This window comes from Sciurus vulgaris (assembly GCF_902686455.1).
Source record: "Sciurus vulgaris genome assembly, chromosome: 8".
NCBI classification, from domain to species: Eukaryota; Metazoa; Chordata; class Mammalia; order Rodentia; family Sciuridae; genus Sciurus; species Sciurus vulgaris.
In genome coordinates, this window is record NC_136468.1 from 50,046,789 (window position 1) to 50,064,889 (window position 18,101).

At 33.3% G+C, this 18,101-nt stretch overlaps 1 protein-coding gene across 3 annotated transcripts in view; it reads right to left on the minus strand.

Annotated features, from left to right (window-relative positions):
* Nucleotides 1-18,101, minus strand: part of VPS50 (VPS50 subunit of EARP/GARPII complex) — a 120,194-nt gene that overhangs the window by 67,118 nt on the left and 34,975 nt on the right. For all 3 annotated transcript variants that reach the window (XR_013765905.1, XM_079152088.1, XM_079152087.1), the window contains exons 11-13: nucleotides 16,820-16,918; nucleotides 15,235-15,375; nucleotides 2,003-2,135 (exon numbers count right to left, since the gene is read on the minus strand). Coding sequence is in view for 2 of the 3 variants with exons in the window: in XM_079152088.1 (XP_079008214.1) it covers nucleotides 2,003-2,135; nucleotides 15,235-15,375; nucleotides 16,820-16,918 (373 nt within the window). In the remaining variant the exon portion in view is untranslated. The remainder of the gene's footprint in view (nucleotides 1-2,002; nucleotides 2,136-15,234; nucleotides 15,376-16,819; nucleotides 16,919-18,101) is intronic.

Sequence of the window (18,101 nt, forward strand, 5' to 3'; positions counted from 1 at the left end):
AAAGAATTTCAGGTGATCAAGTGAATTTTTAGAGTTCTAGATACTATCAACAGACTCCAAACTAATCAAGAGTACCTGATTACCCTTAACACACAGCTCAGGGTCAAGGAATTTTAGTAATGAGGACTAAGTATATAAGGCTATTAGTGTAAGTTTGTAAACTTGACTTAAAGCAAAAAGCAAGCAAGCTTTACCATGTTGACTACAGAGATATTGTTCTCTGAATTCATTTTTTTATTCTTAAACTTTTATAGACTAATAGTTATTGTACATATTTATAAATTTTTATATATAATGTATGTTAATTCTGGTTTCTCTTTAATGTATTAAAAAAGGAAAAAGGTCGCTGAAATGTTGTGTCCACATCCAGAAAAATTGAAAGGTTGCCAAAACAGGACAATCTTCGTGAAAAAATTGGAATCCCAGCGAGCCCAGGGATTCCTGGGACACCTAAATTAAAACAAACACAAATGGGCCCTATAGGCATCTCATGATTATTATTAAAATTGTTATTATAATTATCTCTTGATCAATTTTCTTTCATGATAGTTACAATAGCCAATGGAAACACTTTACATCCCTCTAAACTTTACAGCAGCAGCCCTGCAGGGCAGATGTGTTTTGTTTTGTTTTGTTTCTTAACCAACCATTTAAAGAAGCAAACTGGTGACTAGAGAAGATAGTCTCTTCAAGTTCTCATGGCAGTAAAAATTTGAAGCCTCTGATTGCACAGCCCATGCTCCCAGGGGTAATACAAAGGTTATGTGTAAGGGTTGGGTAATAAGAGTCTGTCTTTAATCTCTTGGCTTTTGTTTGTTTTTCCCTAATGCTGGGTATCAAATTCAGGGCCTTGCACAGGCTAAGCAGGTGATCTACCTCTGAGCTAGAACCCCTTTCCAGGGGCCTGCAATTCAGACTTTCAGCTAATCCTCCCTGCTTTCTCCTCCTCTCCCTTCCTTTACCCTCTTCAACAGTATTTCTTAATGGATGAAGATCCAGCCACAGAATTTTCCTCTCAGCTTCTGCTTTCTATATTTATGAGGCTTTAATGAGTTAACAGAGAGATTAAACTGATGTCTTCTAACCTATCAAAATTCCATGTTTAATCAGTGAGATTGGGTGTTTCCTGTACTACCCAGGCAGAGAAACCAAGCACTTCAGAAACTGGAAAGTACTAAGATAACTTGATTGAAGCTATATTAAACTGTATCTGACACACAAAAAAACCTGTGCAGTTTATTTAGTTTATCCACATTAAACAAAATATTGATAAAATAATGTATTGTTTTTAAAAGTATTTTTCAAATACTTAATCTCAACTATTGTTTAAGGATAACCAATTTAAGATACATAATTATATAAATGAGGCAATTTAAGTAGAATGCCTAGTAAATAATTTAGCTCTCTATACCATGCTTTTTCAAAGTTTCATTTTCCTACTTTTTGGAAGAAAATTAATACTTACTAATTCTTAGAATCTAACTTTATTAGTACAGCTTGAAACTGTATAAAAATAGATTAACACTGAATATTTAACATTGAGTTCATAGTAAATTTAAGTAGATCAATGTCTTACCTAGTTTGTAACTAATATTGAATTTTTTTAAGAAAAAGCTCCAAAAATCATTACCCTATGTACATGTATGATTACACGGTGTGACTCTACTTTGTGTACAGAGAAATGCAAGTTGTATCCCATTTGTGTACAATGAATCAAAAGGCAAAAAAGAAAAAATTCCTTCCCAAAAATTCAGTCCTATGGCCATCAGCACATACTCCTGGAAACTGGTACCATCAGCCACTTAAAAAGTTCTTTGGACCAGTTAATCCCAAAAGATAATGGAATTTTTGCAGTAGCTGAACCACTTTCTTTGCTCAACTTTTATTTTATCAATGGTCACCATAATAGTATCTGAAATTACAAAGGAATGCCTTTTCCCTTGGAGTAATAGAGATGTGTCATGTTTTATCGTTCAATTTTTAAAATGAAATAATTTCCTACCAGAAGCGGAAAAAGTCTCCTCACTGTCATGCTTTTCATGCCATTCCATAGTCCTGTAATAGCTGAGCATAACTTCCCACAGTGCTTTACAGAGATCTGCAAGGCATGGAATATAGCTGTCTGGTGTAACATGCTGAAAAAATGATAAGAGCCAATTTTCAAATTATGATGGTTACTTTCATGCTCAAACTTAACTCAAATAAAATGTTACATTATTAATCAAATTCATTTGGAAAGTTAGCAGTGAGAAAATTTCTCCTATTGACATTCAACCTAAAGAAAAAAATTCAATGGTAAGAAAAATTTTTAAAGTAATTCCCATTTCATCATGACGTTTTAGTAGTAACAGTTCATATGCTGTGAATCAGTTGTAGTCACAGAACTATGGAATCTATAAGAAATTACTGAATTAGCAAGTACTCTCATAAACCACATATAAACCTTCCCAAATGTCTTTCTCAAAGACATGTTTGTAAACCTGCAGAGATACCTTTATATTTATACTTGGAACTGAGTAACAACTAGTAAAACAGAGGCTGCATTTACAAGTCAATGATTTTATTTGTACAATTTAAGTAATCACCTTTGACAAACTCCAAATTCTTTAAATCATATGAAGACAGATATCCTATAATTTACAGTAATATTTTAAGGTAATTATTCACATTAAGAAAGGTTATGAAACAATGTGATCCCAAATCTTCCCTCTAAAGGAAATTCACAATTGTTTTCCTTCTCTATCAATCATAAAAACAATTAGTCATGCTGCTTTTTTTTTTTTCTATTTTATAGGCTTCCCGATTGTCACAAGGCAGCGCTTATGCCATTATTTGAGATTTTCTAGCATTTCTTTAGTTTATGATCAATCCACTACAACTGATCAATGAAAATAAAACACTGAAGGGCTAAAACTCTGTCATAAGCTAGCCTCCAAGGTAAAGAGCTGGTAAAAAAACAGCTTTAGATATAACCATGTGGCTGATACTCAGGATGATACAGTAGTGTCCTCTCTCTCAAAAATCATTTTCTTACCATAATGATCTCTCCCTCCTTGAAACTCATTTACCAATCACTTAGCAACTAAAATACTAGTTTGTATGATTCAGTACACATTTATGTAAGCATGTCAAAATTTTGAAAATGAACCAGGAAGTAATGAAAAAAAAAAAAAAAAAAGAGTTAAGCTCTGGAATCAGACTGCCCATGTGGGGTTTATGCCAAAAATGCTAGAATAGTTTAGCCTTATAAATCTATAAAAATCATTTGCCCTATTAATAGGTCTGTGAAGAAAAACAGAATGGTTATCTTACTAGATGCTTGGGAGAAAAAAAACTGACAACATTCAATATCCATTCCTAATTAAAAACTCATGCCCATCACCTCTGCTCCTATTTAACAAAGTTCTGAAGATACCAGTCAATGCTTTACAAAAACAATAAAAAGTTAAAAATTTTAGGAATGAATTTCATAATAAATGACCGAACCACTACCAAAAAAAAAAAAAAAGGGTTCACGAAACACTCCTGAAAGACATAAAAGTAGACTTGAATGAAGAGAAATTCTTATGCTTGGTTAGGATGTTTCAAAATTATCAAGATATCAGTCTGCCTGTTAAGTTATGAACTTTACTGTAATACTAATAAAAAGTTCAAAAATATACCCAATTTTACATAAAAATTTAGCATATGTTGGAGATGGTATCTCATGTCACTCAAACTTTTTCATAAATAATGTTGAGACCAGGGGATAGTCAGTTGGAAAAAGACTCCTCATACCGTACACAAAAATAAATTATAAATAAATACAAGATCTACATGAAAAAAAAAAAAATTAAAATAGCACCTAAAGAAAACATGAATAAAATGCTCTCTAAACTTGATATAGAGGAAAGCTCTTTTATTTACAACTTGAAATTCAGAGGTAATATAAGTTAATAAATTTTACTACATACAAATTTGGCAAATAAAAAACACCACAAAGTCACGAAACAAGTGATAAATTTGTAAAATATTCACACCATATATTCACATTAAAGCACTAATATTCTATACCTATAAAGATTTCTTAAAAGTCTAGAAAGCTGGGTAGAGTGGTATGCACTCATAGTACTGGTTACTTGGGAAGCTGAGACAGGAGAATAGCTTGAGCCCAGAAGTTCCAGGTCAGTTTGGGCAACATAGCAAGATCCTGTCTCAACAACAACAACAAAAGTTTGGGAGAAAATAACCAAAAAATCTTATAGAAAAATAGGAAGAAGGCACATAAACATACTTCAACAATAAGATACAAAATTCTCACTCATCATATTAGTAAAAATTTTAAAGCTACCCAATGGCAAAGATCCTCTCCTTCACCAAACTTTAGCTAGGATCTTCTGAATTCTTTACAATGAGGCTGGAACGTTGGCCTAAAAAGACCTGAACACACACTACCATGGTTGCTAATGGCTCGAGGCTATGTCCCTAGGATGACATTAGCCCCCCCCCACCCCCGCTTAAAATGCCTGCCTCAAAAACTCAAGGCTACCTAAAAAATTTACTGTTTATTTCAGTTAACACCTGAGGAGAGCGCTACTGTCTCCCTGTCTCCAAGCCTAAACAGGTTTTATACAGAACAGTCCCATTTCTAGCTCTTCCGCAGTTTTTCACTTCTTGATTCCCCATCACCTTCCTATGTATCCCCTCTTTTAAGGGGATTCCCTTTAAAATGTCTAGTCACCTTTATACAAAACTAATTTGAGCTCAACTGGACACTTTCCCCTATTGGAAAAGGATAATGCTGATTAAAATCTGACTGGCTTTATTTACCTTTGACATCATATACAATCTGTGGCAAGGCTGTGAAAAGACAGGATCTCTGATATAATGCTGGTGGGAATGCAAAATGGTACAACCTCAAGGAAGAGGAGGTCAGCATCAAGTAACAAAATAGCATATGTATTTTTCCTTCTACCCAGGAATCTCACTTCTAGAAATTCATCCTGAAGATGTACCTTAAACAATGTGAAATATATATGTACAAGATTATTCATTAAATGATTATTTGCAATTGCAACATAACATCTATCTAAATGTTCAAACAAGGAGATTGGTAGAATAAACTGTTATATCATTCAAACACACAAAAGAGGACTGTGCAGCTGTGAAAAATTATTTGGGGTTAACTTCTCATGCTTGCTTTTATAACTGCTACTTTTACAATAAACTAGTCTTACTTCTTTTTCCTTGGTTTATTTTAGCACATCATTAAACTTGACCCATCTCTTATTCTATACACACATATACCAAAAGCCAATACTGATGCACGAGATCAGGAAAAGGCTAAAGGAAAATGGCAAAGAAAAGCAAAAGTCACAAAAAGTTCTGGGCTTCAACTCAGTAATCATTCAGTCAAATAAAGGTACTCCTTTACATGTCAATTTTTCTAACTTTCATAAACTCAACTTTGCATAAATTTATATTTGTATTATGCAAATATATTTAATCTAAGGATATCCCAACATTCTTTCTGTTAGATAAGGGGAAGGCAGTATTAGTCTTATTTTTCCCCAAAGAAAAATTATTACTATACAAATAACTGTGTTATAGTCTACCAATTAATTTCTATTATACTTGTCACAGTTTAACAAACCAGAAAATTAAAACTTAGACCTACCACCTTCTATTCTCCACCCAACCACTGCATAGCTACATTATCTGCCTATTTACTTGAGGAATCCGAGGAGGCCCCTTCCTAGGCTATCACTTGGGGGTTTGCTGAAATCTAGTGGATTTGTATGAGATATACACACAGGGACATACATGTGCATTTTTATTCAGATAAGGCTGAAATTATGCAGTGAAGTTATAGGAAGCCTGTTCTCAATGATTTAATTATAAATGATTCAAAGATCTAGTTAAACCACTAAACTTGCCTAAGTTTCCCAAAAGACTCAAATTTTATGATCTTCAAATATATTCATATGTGTAAGTGTAAGACCATGATATACTCAGTACCAGTTAACTAGATGATTCTTGCCTAAGTTTGTATTTTAAAACAGAAACAAATGTACAGACCATCTTACTAAATACACACATAATAAGTAATTTAAAGAAGAAAGGCAAAATTAGATAGATAAAAGAAAGTTTTCAATAGATTTAAGCCCAAATACGTTAATCTCTATATTAGAACACTATGCTGGCAATAAGCTGGCATGTTAATATAGGACCATTTTCCATTATACTCTGCAACCAAGTAGTGTCAACTCTCAGCAACAAATGTTTCTCATGCTTTTAGTACCAAGTACTAAAAGTCATTTGCAACTAGTATTTTCTAGTTAGTATTCTGAAATCTCCTCCAAATTTCAAATACAGACTCTTATTACACAGACATGCATGAACCATGATCAAACAGATATATCACTTTTGGCTTAAGTCATTCATTAATCACTAAATTTCAAATTTAAAACTCAGTTCAAGTTCCAATTAAGGGGAGACTCTTTTGATAGAACACCAAGAATATCTCAGGATATTCTTGAGCACTATATTCTAACTCCACTTCTATGTTCACATCACATGGAAAATGGCAATTAAAGTCTTAAATATAGAAAATATCCACACAGTAAGACATCCCAAAGAACCAAATATCATGCCGTGAATTTTTTCCTACTAAGAGCAAATAGAAAATAGAAATTTAATTACTAATACTTCTCTGTGTTCTAGTTTTTCCTACTTTCACCTTAATGAAGGTTGTATCATTAAATAGAAGAGAAAAAAGTACAGTCTTTGAGCAATATTTCAAAAAGCACACAGAAAAGAAGGGATACTTTAAGTAATCTAAGATTTAAAGAAGAAAATTCATATTCTCTGTAGAGAAGACATAGATGTCTCATAACTTTGGTGATCCTAAAATGTAAAAAATATCCTAGGGTGTGGGATTTAGAGAGGATTCACAAATTCGGATGTTACGATACAAAAGCTCAACATGACATTTCTGCCATGCTTCCCAATTCGAACAACAAAATAGGCTCCTAAATCCAATCTTGAGTAATGCATTCACAAAATCCACAAATTTATTTCTCATTTCATTCTTATCAGTTCAGAGTAACATGTGGCACCTTTCATCTCTACTATTAACCATCTTAACCGACCTAATCTGACAAAACTAAAATGAAGAAATTAACTTATTAAAAGTAGCAACATGTTAGCCTTGATTATAAACAATAAATGTAGGCCACTTTCAGAGAACAGTATAAATCTAGCCACAAAGCATCCTTTCCAAATTTGAAGTGCACAATGAAAGAACGTCATCTTTTGACATCTTTACATTTATTGCTTAAATGAAAATAATAAAAATGAAAAAAGAGACTACTAGAGTTTGTCTTTTACTTATTATATAATTTGCTTTTATACCTATCAGAACTATTATCAAATTCTATAAAAACTTCAGAAAGATGCTATTTTTAATTTAAATACCAAAATGAAAATTCATAGGGATATCATTAAAGCATTATTTTGTTCTTATTTCACATTTAGGTTTAGCACTCTAATCACATCCTGGCAACCATAAAGAGAACAGATGTTTTGGCAGCCTCACAGAGATCCAAAACTCAAAGTGCCCCACCCTACACACACACACACACACACACACACACACACACACACACACACACACACATAGATATCAAAACAATGAAGGGTTATCAGTATTGTTAGATGAATGCTGTCAGCACTGTGAGCTCACACCATCAGAAGATGCTGGGACATCTGCTGAGACTCTGGAAATATGCTGTTGCTCAAACAGCACTAGGCCCAAGGGAATCAAAACTGTGTGGGAATTGTGCCCCAAATGAATGCCTGGGTCATACATTTATAAGACCCTACTAATCTCTGATTATTTCTGTAAGTTGCCAAGCTGTTCAAAATCTAAACATTTTTAAGTACTTTCTAACCACAGGAATCCATAAAAGAAAAAGCACAGAACTGCATAGAACCTGTTTGTGCTTGGGAACCAACCTTGTTAGTGACTTCATCAGGATTTCTGCATATCACTTCATGAACCTAAATCCCAAAGGTTAAAGAAAATCACGAGGAGTCTCTGTGACACACCATAAATTAAAAAAAAAAAAAAAATGCATGCATATACTTTTAGCAAAACTGTCCTTGTACCTGACTGGATTCATTCAAGACTCTAAAATTCAAATATATGAGGGTGAAAAACTCATTTTCATCTAGCAGAAACTTTGTCATTAATACTAAATATGTTTATAAAAACAACATAATATGATATAAATGATCCCAACTTGGAACTAGGTAACCAGCACTGCTAAATTGTGATATAGAAAGTGCTCTTTTAGTATCATTCTCAGATTTTTCTAACTGCTGCCAAATGGAAATTCTTAGGGATATCCTTAAAACATTATTTGATCCAACAGACAGCTTAATATTATAAAATAAGCAAAGCACTTATAATCACCAAGTGACAAAATGTTGTTAATCCCTGTGCTAAGATCTCAATAAAAGGCAGTATTTAAAAATTAAAAAAAAAAAAAAAAAAAAAACGATCAAATTAAGAATAGATTTTGGGGTCAGGTGTCAAAATGGTTTTCTCCAATAAACTTTTTGTTTCTGATGGCAACTATGTGCCACCTTTAAAGATTGGTCTCTTCTTTGACCCCACTTTCCCACAAATCACCCAGCTGTAGTCTAAATTAATTTGAAGGGTTCTCATGCAGCAGTGAGGTCCTGCCACACCTAAGTTGGCTTCCAGTGAACAGAGAATCCCTCCATTTCCATTCAAAAGAGAAAGGCATGTGCTTCATAATTATTCATTAGTCCCTGGGTACACAACAAACAGCAAAAACCAGCATCCTGAAACCCAATAAGCCAGGTCAAACAACCCACTATTCTTTCACCCACCTTGTGCTCTCTTTTTCTCATGCCAGTGGACACAATATTTCCCCTATGTCCCTAGACCCATCCACATACAGTGTTCTAGTTTAGCTAGGCACTATATATTTGAAAAAAAAAAAAAAAAAAAATAGATCTGACAGCTAATTCTTGGTTTGCTCTAGAAATGACCTAAGCAAGCCCTCAAATAAATAGTAACTTTCCTTGAACTGTAAATAATAACGTTCCTTGAACTTGGATCAATATTCAAATATTTGCAGCATTCAGCAAGAAAAGAAAGGCCCACTCACCTTTCCAGTCAAATTAATCTCAATAGGTTATAATTGTCTCAGTTTAATTTGCTTAACATCCCAAAAATGTCTGGGTGAAAAACAACACTGTGGGGGTCCTGTCCGACATGTCCCACATGGAGGAGAAAAGGGTTAACTGACGGAGGATGTTGGCGGTTTTTCTATTACTCAAAAAACCTATCTACTTAATGAGCACACAAGAGTCAATATTCTTTTTATGGGAAGGGTTGTGACGGTTGGGCCATACCAGTTCTGGCCTCTTTACAACAACCACCCAGGCACCCAACTCTCCTTTATTTATAATACACGGGTAAAAGGGGCAAGGACCAGGAGGAGCAGCTTCTGTGATGGAGAGGATAGGGTGGAGTTAGGGAAGCCATTCTCTTAGGGGGGGAATTTCAGGAGACAGGGAACCACTCCCATGCAGCGCCACATGCTTCCCAGCAATTCCTAGAAGCCAGGCCTCTGTGTCACATGGCTCAACCTAGTCTAATTCTGCTAAATGACAGCTTCCCACACAACACAAATTATTTTCACTTGCTACCTTCTGGTACCTGACAAACTATGAAATAAAAAATAATAATAATAAACAGCATTCACGTGTTCAAGGGAAAGGTATCAAATCAGACACTGCTGTTGTGCAGTGTAAACTGAAACACACTTTCTAGAGGGCAATTTGGCAATACAACCAAGTCTTTAAAATATAAAGACTTTGACAATGCAATTTCATTTCTCATGATTTATCTTAAAGAAATAATTAAAGAAGGTATTAAGGATTTAGCTTTAAGAGTATTTATATTATATAGTGCTGCTCATAATGACAAAAGCTGGAAATGACATGAATATCCAAGAATAGGAAACTAGTTAATCCATAGAAGCTCTAACACTAAAATACTGTCAAGGCCTTAAAAGCTACATGAGTTCTATACTTACTGAAATGGAAAATCGCTCTTTATATAACAAGTGGGAAAAATTATATCAAACAGTGTATAAAGCTACTTTATCTGCTCACATGTACTTTAAAAGGATGAGCTTTGCATTCAAATACAATTTTTATTTTCTTTTTGCCTTTCTTACAATATTTGAATTTTATCATTACAATATGGATATTTTAAGACTGAGCATCAAATTACTTAGTAACTACCTATATAATCCATATTATGCCTAACTCCATAAAGACCACAAGTGAAAAAAAAAATTCAGTAACAAACTAGTATTAAAAAAGTCAGAACATAGGAAAGGAATAAAAAAAGCAGTTAATTATATGGAGAATCCAAAAGCAAGATGGGTGCTACACATGAACATTAAATGTAGTTCTGAATTTCCTAATAGCTTATCATGTGTAATAAAGAAAACCAGCATACTCTCATACTATCTAATGAAAGAAAGTAATTCTTCAAAACAGAAAGTGCCCTGAGAAAGTGCCTTTCTATCTGGGGATAGAAAAATGTTTTCTCTCAAAAGAGGATTTGCCTTTAAGTCTTTTTATGAATACCAAAATAGACTGTCTTCAGCAGGAATATATCAAAGATATTTACTGATTCTCAAAACACTGACACTGAATTATAATTCAATTGATATTATTTATTAACATCAAATGTTATTTTTAAGAATCAAACTTTAAAAGCCTAAAAGGATGGAACATTAGACTAGTCTTTCGTTTGCCTTCTTATGATGTATGCTATAAAGTACCTGGAAAAATGAATGGCACAGGGAATGTGCTCAAAGTTGAATTTTTTCCCTTAAACAGATTTGAATTTTGTCAACATTATACCAATGGGAGACAAAGATGACAATCCAATTTACTCATGAAACATTTACTAAGCACCTCTAATGTGCCAGACACTGAAAAAAACATACTGAAATGATTTCCAAAAGCTTTTGAAAAATAGAAACACTAAATTTTTCCCCAATGTATAACTTCATATCAAGTTCATTTCAAAAACAGAACTGGATGTTCATTAAAATCATTTGGAAATGAACAACTGAAAAATGGTTGAGAGAACTTCAGCCAGTTCAGCCAACTCTATTATCACAAAATCAATCAATAACACCTTAATTAACATCTTGAAATAATCTCCCCCAGGGAATTCCATCAGCCTGCCAAAGATTGCTATAAAAAATTCTTTTTAAAACCTGTGGAATGAAACTGATCAAATTAGGCTATGTACACATATGAATATACCTCAGTGAATTTCATCTTCATGTATATCTATAGAGCACCTATTTAAAAAAGAATATAAATGGAAGACCAGTAGAGAAAGGCAAACGAGGGAGGAGGGGAGATAAAAAGGAAGTACTGGACACTGAAACATGAAATTAGATTTCATGCTGGTATGATTATGTCAAAATGCACCCCACTATATTATGTATAACTATGATACACTAATAAAAATACCTTTAAACAACTGATGAATACAAACTTTGAAACAACCCACAATAGGTTTTCCTGCAATGTAAAAATAAAGAGCTTCCACATGCTATCTATAAATCCTTTCACATGTAAACATGTGGGTACATCAAAATATAAATGCAATTATAAACAGAGCTTAATTTTATTCATTTTTTTTTAAAGTCGGGCATGGTGGCACATGCCCGTAATCCCAGCAACTCAGGAGGCTAAGGCAGGAGGATAGCAAATTCAAAGCCAGCCTCAGCAATTTAGCAAGGCCCTAAGGAACTTAGCAAGACCCTGTCTCAAAATAAAATATGAAAAAAGGGCTGGGGATGTGGTTCAGCGGTTAAGCAACCCTGGGTTCAATCCAAATAAATTTTTTTACAAATAAAAATTTTAAGTAAATAAGATTGCCATTCTGACCCTTTACACTGTCCCTTCAAAGAAATACATGAATTCTCTCCTTTGAAAATGTTGTTGCTAAGTATTAGCCATTTATTGGGGATTCAAAAGAATATATACTTTTCTTTTTTAAGAACCTGAATAATCTATAAACAGTAAACCAACATATTTCAGAAAAGCAGGGAAACCAGATCAAAGAATAGGCTATAAAAAGAAAAACTATGCTCTAATTAAACCATTTAGAAACATGGGTTAGTAAAGAAAAAATAAGTATATACAATTGCAAAATTATTTTTAAAAACTCAAAACCAACTAAACACTTAAGCTTAGAGAGCAATGATGAAAGGAAACAAATGGCAGAAATTCCATGGTGGAACAGGATGCTGTTGGCCCTAAGAACTCTGAGATTCTATTTATCAGAATTAATAAAAACTGAACATTAATTTTGCTTGATTTCTTTTTAAAGGGATTTTAAAAAATACTTCAACTTCATTCTAGCTCATTTAGGCTGACATCTGAAAGTGGCTGAAAATAATACTATGAATAAAAAAAGCAGATTTATTATTATCCCTTTTCATTTCCAATCTCTTTCCATTTAAAGAAACCACAATTATTCCCTGTTCAGAGAACTCCATCTCTCTCTTATGCTGTACCACTCAATTATCTTAATTTTTAATGTTATTTTTAAACTATTTATGATTAAGGATGTCCTTCAAAATATTGCTCTGAAACAGAGAAAATAATCTGTCAAAATGGGTGGTTCATTCTTCTTGTTTCCAAAATATGCCAATCAACACCATTCACCTGTCTGCTGAGGGCTGTGCTGCTTCTTGCTTACCATATCTGCCACATTTGCTTTTATACAAGTATTGCTCAATAGTTATACTGTTAATCAGGGGCTAAAATGATTTCCACAGCTAGAATGCTGAAAAATTAAGAACTTTACATTATAATACAAGGCTCCTTCATGAATTATCTTCCTTGCCTGAGTTATGCTATTCCAGAGTCTTGATATTTATTCTCACCAGGAAAAGGTACTGACATCATGGAAAAGGTTCCCTTCATCAGCTTATTTATTCCACTTGGAAGGATTGCCTCTATTTTTCCTTTCTCAAACTAACCACCATCTTTTATAGGACTCAGTTACTAAAAGTTCCCACCTTTTCATCTGACTAAATAATCAACATGGTGATCTACAAATAATTTCTAATTTTACCTAGTTTAAATATATCAAATATGACTCAGTACAGGAAATAACTTAACACTCAGGTTTAAAGAAATAAAAGCATTCCTGTCTGCCTGTAGCAGCAGTGACTAGAAATCCTGGGATAATTTCCTGAACTTTAAACTTTCTAAAATAATTCTGATAATTTCTGAACTGAAAGCCCTCTAAAAACATGTATGATTAAGAAAAGTAACCACACATTTCAAAATTATTAAAATTTACCATATGATGCCTATATTTAAAAATGGATAAAGATATAATTATGCAACTATATCACAGTCACATTTGTGAATATCATCATGATTTATGAAATTATTTTAAAAAGCTGTTTTAGTCATATTAACCATCATTATTAACCTAATTTTCAGTATACCATATGTAAACACATCCTTCCAGAATATTTGCTGTAGCTCAAATAAGGAAATTTCTCCAGTTTCCATCAGACATGTAACCTGCAGTTTTCACAAACTTCCTAAAGAAGAAGGATTAGCTTACTTTCATTCTAATGGACACAATTACAAAAGAGAGCAAATATCTATTTCTTAGAACTGCTACAATTTCCTGAGTAGACATCAAGAAAAAAAAAAAATACTGCTCAGCATGGTGGTGCACATCTATAATCCCAGTGACTTGAGAGGCTGACGCATGAGCATCACAAGTTCAAGGCCAGCCTCAGCAACACAATGAGATCCTATGTCCAAATAAAAAATTAAGAGCTGGGCCAGGCGCGGTGGCACATGCCTGTAATCCCAGCAGTTCAGGAGGCTGAGGCAGGAGGATTTTGAGTTCAGAGCCAGCCTCCGCAACAGCAAGGCGCCAAGCAACTCAGTGAGACCTGACTCTAAATAAAATACAAAAAAGGCCTGGGAATGTGGCTCAGTGTTGAGTGCCTGAGTTCAATCCCTGGTACCCAAAAAAGAAAAAAAAAAAGAAATTAAAGAGTTGGAAATGTAGCTCAGTGGTAGAGAATCCCTGTGTCCAATCCCCAGTTTTGGGGTGAGAAAAAAGATAAAAACTCTCTGCTGAGAGAGTTTTCTCATTCTTAAGTTAAAATGAGAGCCCATTTCCACAAAAAACTTCCATATTGCTAAATCAAGTGGCCAGTTCTAGAATATCACCATATTCAGACAGCAGTATCTGGCACAGGTTTACACTCCATTCTTCTAGCAACACTTCCTTCTTCATGTGCAATGACACCACCATCTCTTGGTTGTCTTCCCAGCTGCTTTCTCAGATTCTTCCAGTCTCTCCTCCCCTACCTAAACCCTAAAAGTCACAAAGCCAATGGCCCTACTGTCTTCTTAACCTACACCCTCACCCCTTTCCCCACCCTTCTTCTCCAGTATCATGGTTTTAAATACAAGGTGTTCATGACTCCCAAATCTCTAAATTCAGCCCTGATATCTCTAGGGTCATTTATCCAACTACCTCAGCAAGTCTACCTGCATATTCAGAAGGTATCAAACAGAATGCAAGATTTCCCATGCAATCCTGCTTCTTCCCAGTCTTCCCTAAAAGAAAGCAAATGACATTACCATCTCCAAGTTGATAATTATTCTCTTTTCTTCACACTCTACCAGCAAGACCTACTCTAAAATCTACTTCTCACCTATTGGGTTCTGTTACCTAAAGACTTAATGTTTCTTTAAGAATGAAAACAAAAAGTGGTCACAGACACTGACCCAGACAGCATGTATACATATGGAAAAAACTGGCCAAAGATGACTCTTAGAAGCACCCAAGATGCAATCACAAAAGAGAATTGCCAAATATAGAAGAGTAAAAGAAGCTATAAGAGGGTGGATATACAATTTAGAAGTAACTGCATTCCAATATCAGTAACCTTTACCATTTGTATAACTGTGTCTTTAGTTTTGAGGAAAATAATAATATGGGAGAAAAAATAAATTTTTAGCAAACAATATTTGTTTTTATTATAGTAGCATCTTCAAATAGTAGGTACAAAGAAAAAGGGAATATAAATTTAAAACACAGGAGACAGATATATGAACAGTATTTAAGCTACTACACACCGTACAGAGATCTTTATATTGCAGCTTTTGGAATTTTGTATCGGTGTTTCCTGCACATAGTTCCACATAACCAAGGACGACTTGAAACACAGTATTGTGAATGGCCTGGGTGAAGTGCATATGAAGCTGATCCATTGCAGTCTGTGGAAAGAAAATATGTATAGCATAATTTCATTTTCTTAAAATAAATAAATTTCAACAGATTAGAAAAACACAGGAAAAAAACCTTTACCAATTATAACTATAATACAAAGATCACTATCATTCCCAGAATTAATTGTAGTAGGGTTTATTTTCAGATAACACTTCATATAAGCATGGCATTGTACCACTCAAGTCTGAATAGCGAACATGCTCTGTTACCCCACATTTGTAACTGGTGCTCATCCTGCTCTGTATTAAATGTGCTGTGGTAAATCACAGCACTGGATCCTCTCTGCCATCACACTTTCATTCACTTACTTCACTCAGAAGCTCCATAACAGCCACCTTCTCAGAGAAGCTTTTCCTGACTTCCTATCCTATACAAAGCAGTACTTTCCAACACTCCATTCACTTATCCCGATTTACATTTCTCTGTAGCAACTGTTATCACCTGACAGTATATGTACCTTGAATGCTTGTATCCCTCACTAGAATGTATATGAGGGCCTATATTCAGATGACTGGAGTAATGCATCTGGTAGGTACCAATAAATATTTAATGAATGTAAAAAAAAAAATTCTGAAGAAAATTAGGAATCATAATTCTATTTTCAAAGGTCTTTAAATATGTACCTCAAAATTACCAATTGTTTTTTCTTCTTGTATTTTTCCCAAGTACAACCCAGACATGAAAAGTAATAAAGTACAACAATCAAGATATTAAAATGTAAATAGTTTCAATGGTTTGGTAAAGTCTATATCCTTCTAGGAGAGAAGACCATTTAAGAGAAGAAAATATTAACACCTATCATGGTTAAATGTGGTATGGATAAATGTATAATCCTGTATACACAGAGAATACAATAAATTTTCTACTCATGGCCCTTGTTTCAAGTTTTTCAAGGAAGTCCTTGAACAATACGAGTGTACAAAACCATGTATTACAAGAGGATTTATGAAATTTCAGGTATGTAAGAATCCTCTGGAAAATCTGATGAACACAATAGACCTGTTTTATAGATAAATGTACACAAGTTTATATACTATTTTAAGGGAGTCATGCTAGCCTACTAGAGACCAATGAAACCCCAAATTAGGAAGCCATGTTTCAGGATCAAGAGCTGAGGCAGAATAAAGTACACATCATCCCCCACTGAGTTATCTTAAAATAAACATTTCTTAAAACCTATATAAAATTGTGAAAATACTAAACCTGACAAACACTTCATAGTTCAAAATAAACTTATAATGTTTAATCACACTATGTACACTCCATGTAAATAATCATGTTACCAATGTTAATTCAGCGTAAAGATGTTCCTTGTTAAACAAAACTCTTCAAGGATACTACATTAGTTATTATATTCTGACTTAAAGAACCATGAAGGTAGACAAGATTCCTGATTAAGAAAAAAAAGGGAATATCCTTTTTAAAACGAACCTGTGTTTTTCCAAGAAGTCGATAAGCCTGTTGAACCTTGGTATAATGATTAATGTCAAAATTCTTGCAGATTTTCGAAAGAGCTACATCCAATTGTTCCTATTAATGAAAAGAAAAAGTAAGAGGTGGTTAAGGAATTCTTTTCAAGGCAGTAAGAAGAAAACATTGAAGTCATTCTCTCACTTTTAACTAATATCTCCACATATATTTATAGTCATACTGGATTTAAGTAGTTTCAACAGCAAATTTAAATAAAAGTATAAACAAATTATAGTTACAATTTATAAGCAACTATAACATTAAGTTTACTGAGATGTTATTAACATGAATTTCTATGTCTTAAAACCCCTGCCTAGAGTTTCAAGGGAAACAAAATAAATATATTTTCTTAAGAAATTTTATTTTTTATTTTTTAACTTTGTTTCCTCAAACATTTGCTAAAATCTTACAATTATATGAACTGAATTTGTGGGACTACTGAATAACAACAACCTTTCTATACTGACTAAAAAGTAATTCTCAACAAAACAATGCCTTTGAAAATACATACCACAATGTTTAAGGTTTTATATCTATATGCACTATTTTGTTTATGGCTTCTACTTCAGTGATGTCATTTTTAAATAATAATTTTCTATACATATACATTTTTAAATAATAATTTTCTATACATTTCATTAAGAATGAAAAATACTAAGCTCTCAATGGAAAGTCCTCTCTAAAAATATATAGGGAACTATCTACTTAAGGGATTCAAAGCAGTATTTTTTGATTATCAAGCTGGTATTCTTACAATTAGCAAATAATTGTATTTATGACCAAAGACTACTTTCATAAAAGAGTCATTTGAAACTCTAACTTTAACTTTTATAAGTACTCTTATAAGGAAAGCAATAAAGTAAAATATTAAAAGAAATAAGTAACTCTTATTAAGTTTAATGAATAGAACACCCTTCTTTGCAAAGACTGCCAAGGAAAGAGATGAATTCTGTATATACACAGAAGGAAAAAACAGGCTTAATGCTCACAATGATGTATCTTTTTCTTTGTAGCTTCTGCATTTTGATGAACTGTATGAGATATTATTATGTGGTTTAGGAATTTAGGATTTTTTTATCAGGCAATATTTACTCATATTTACTCAGTTAACTCACTAAACTAAGAAAGAGAAGCAGTTGATAAAAATGTAATTAATACACGGTAAGTATTCTAGGTAACATAATTTACATGAAAATATACCTATGTGGAACAGTTTGGAGATTTTTCTAGAAATGATGTTATT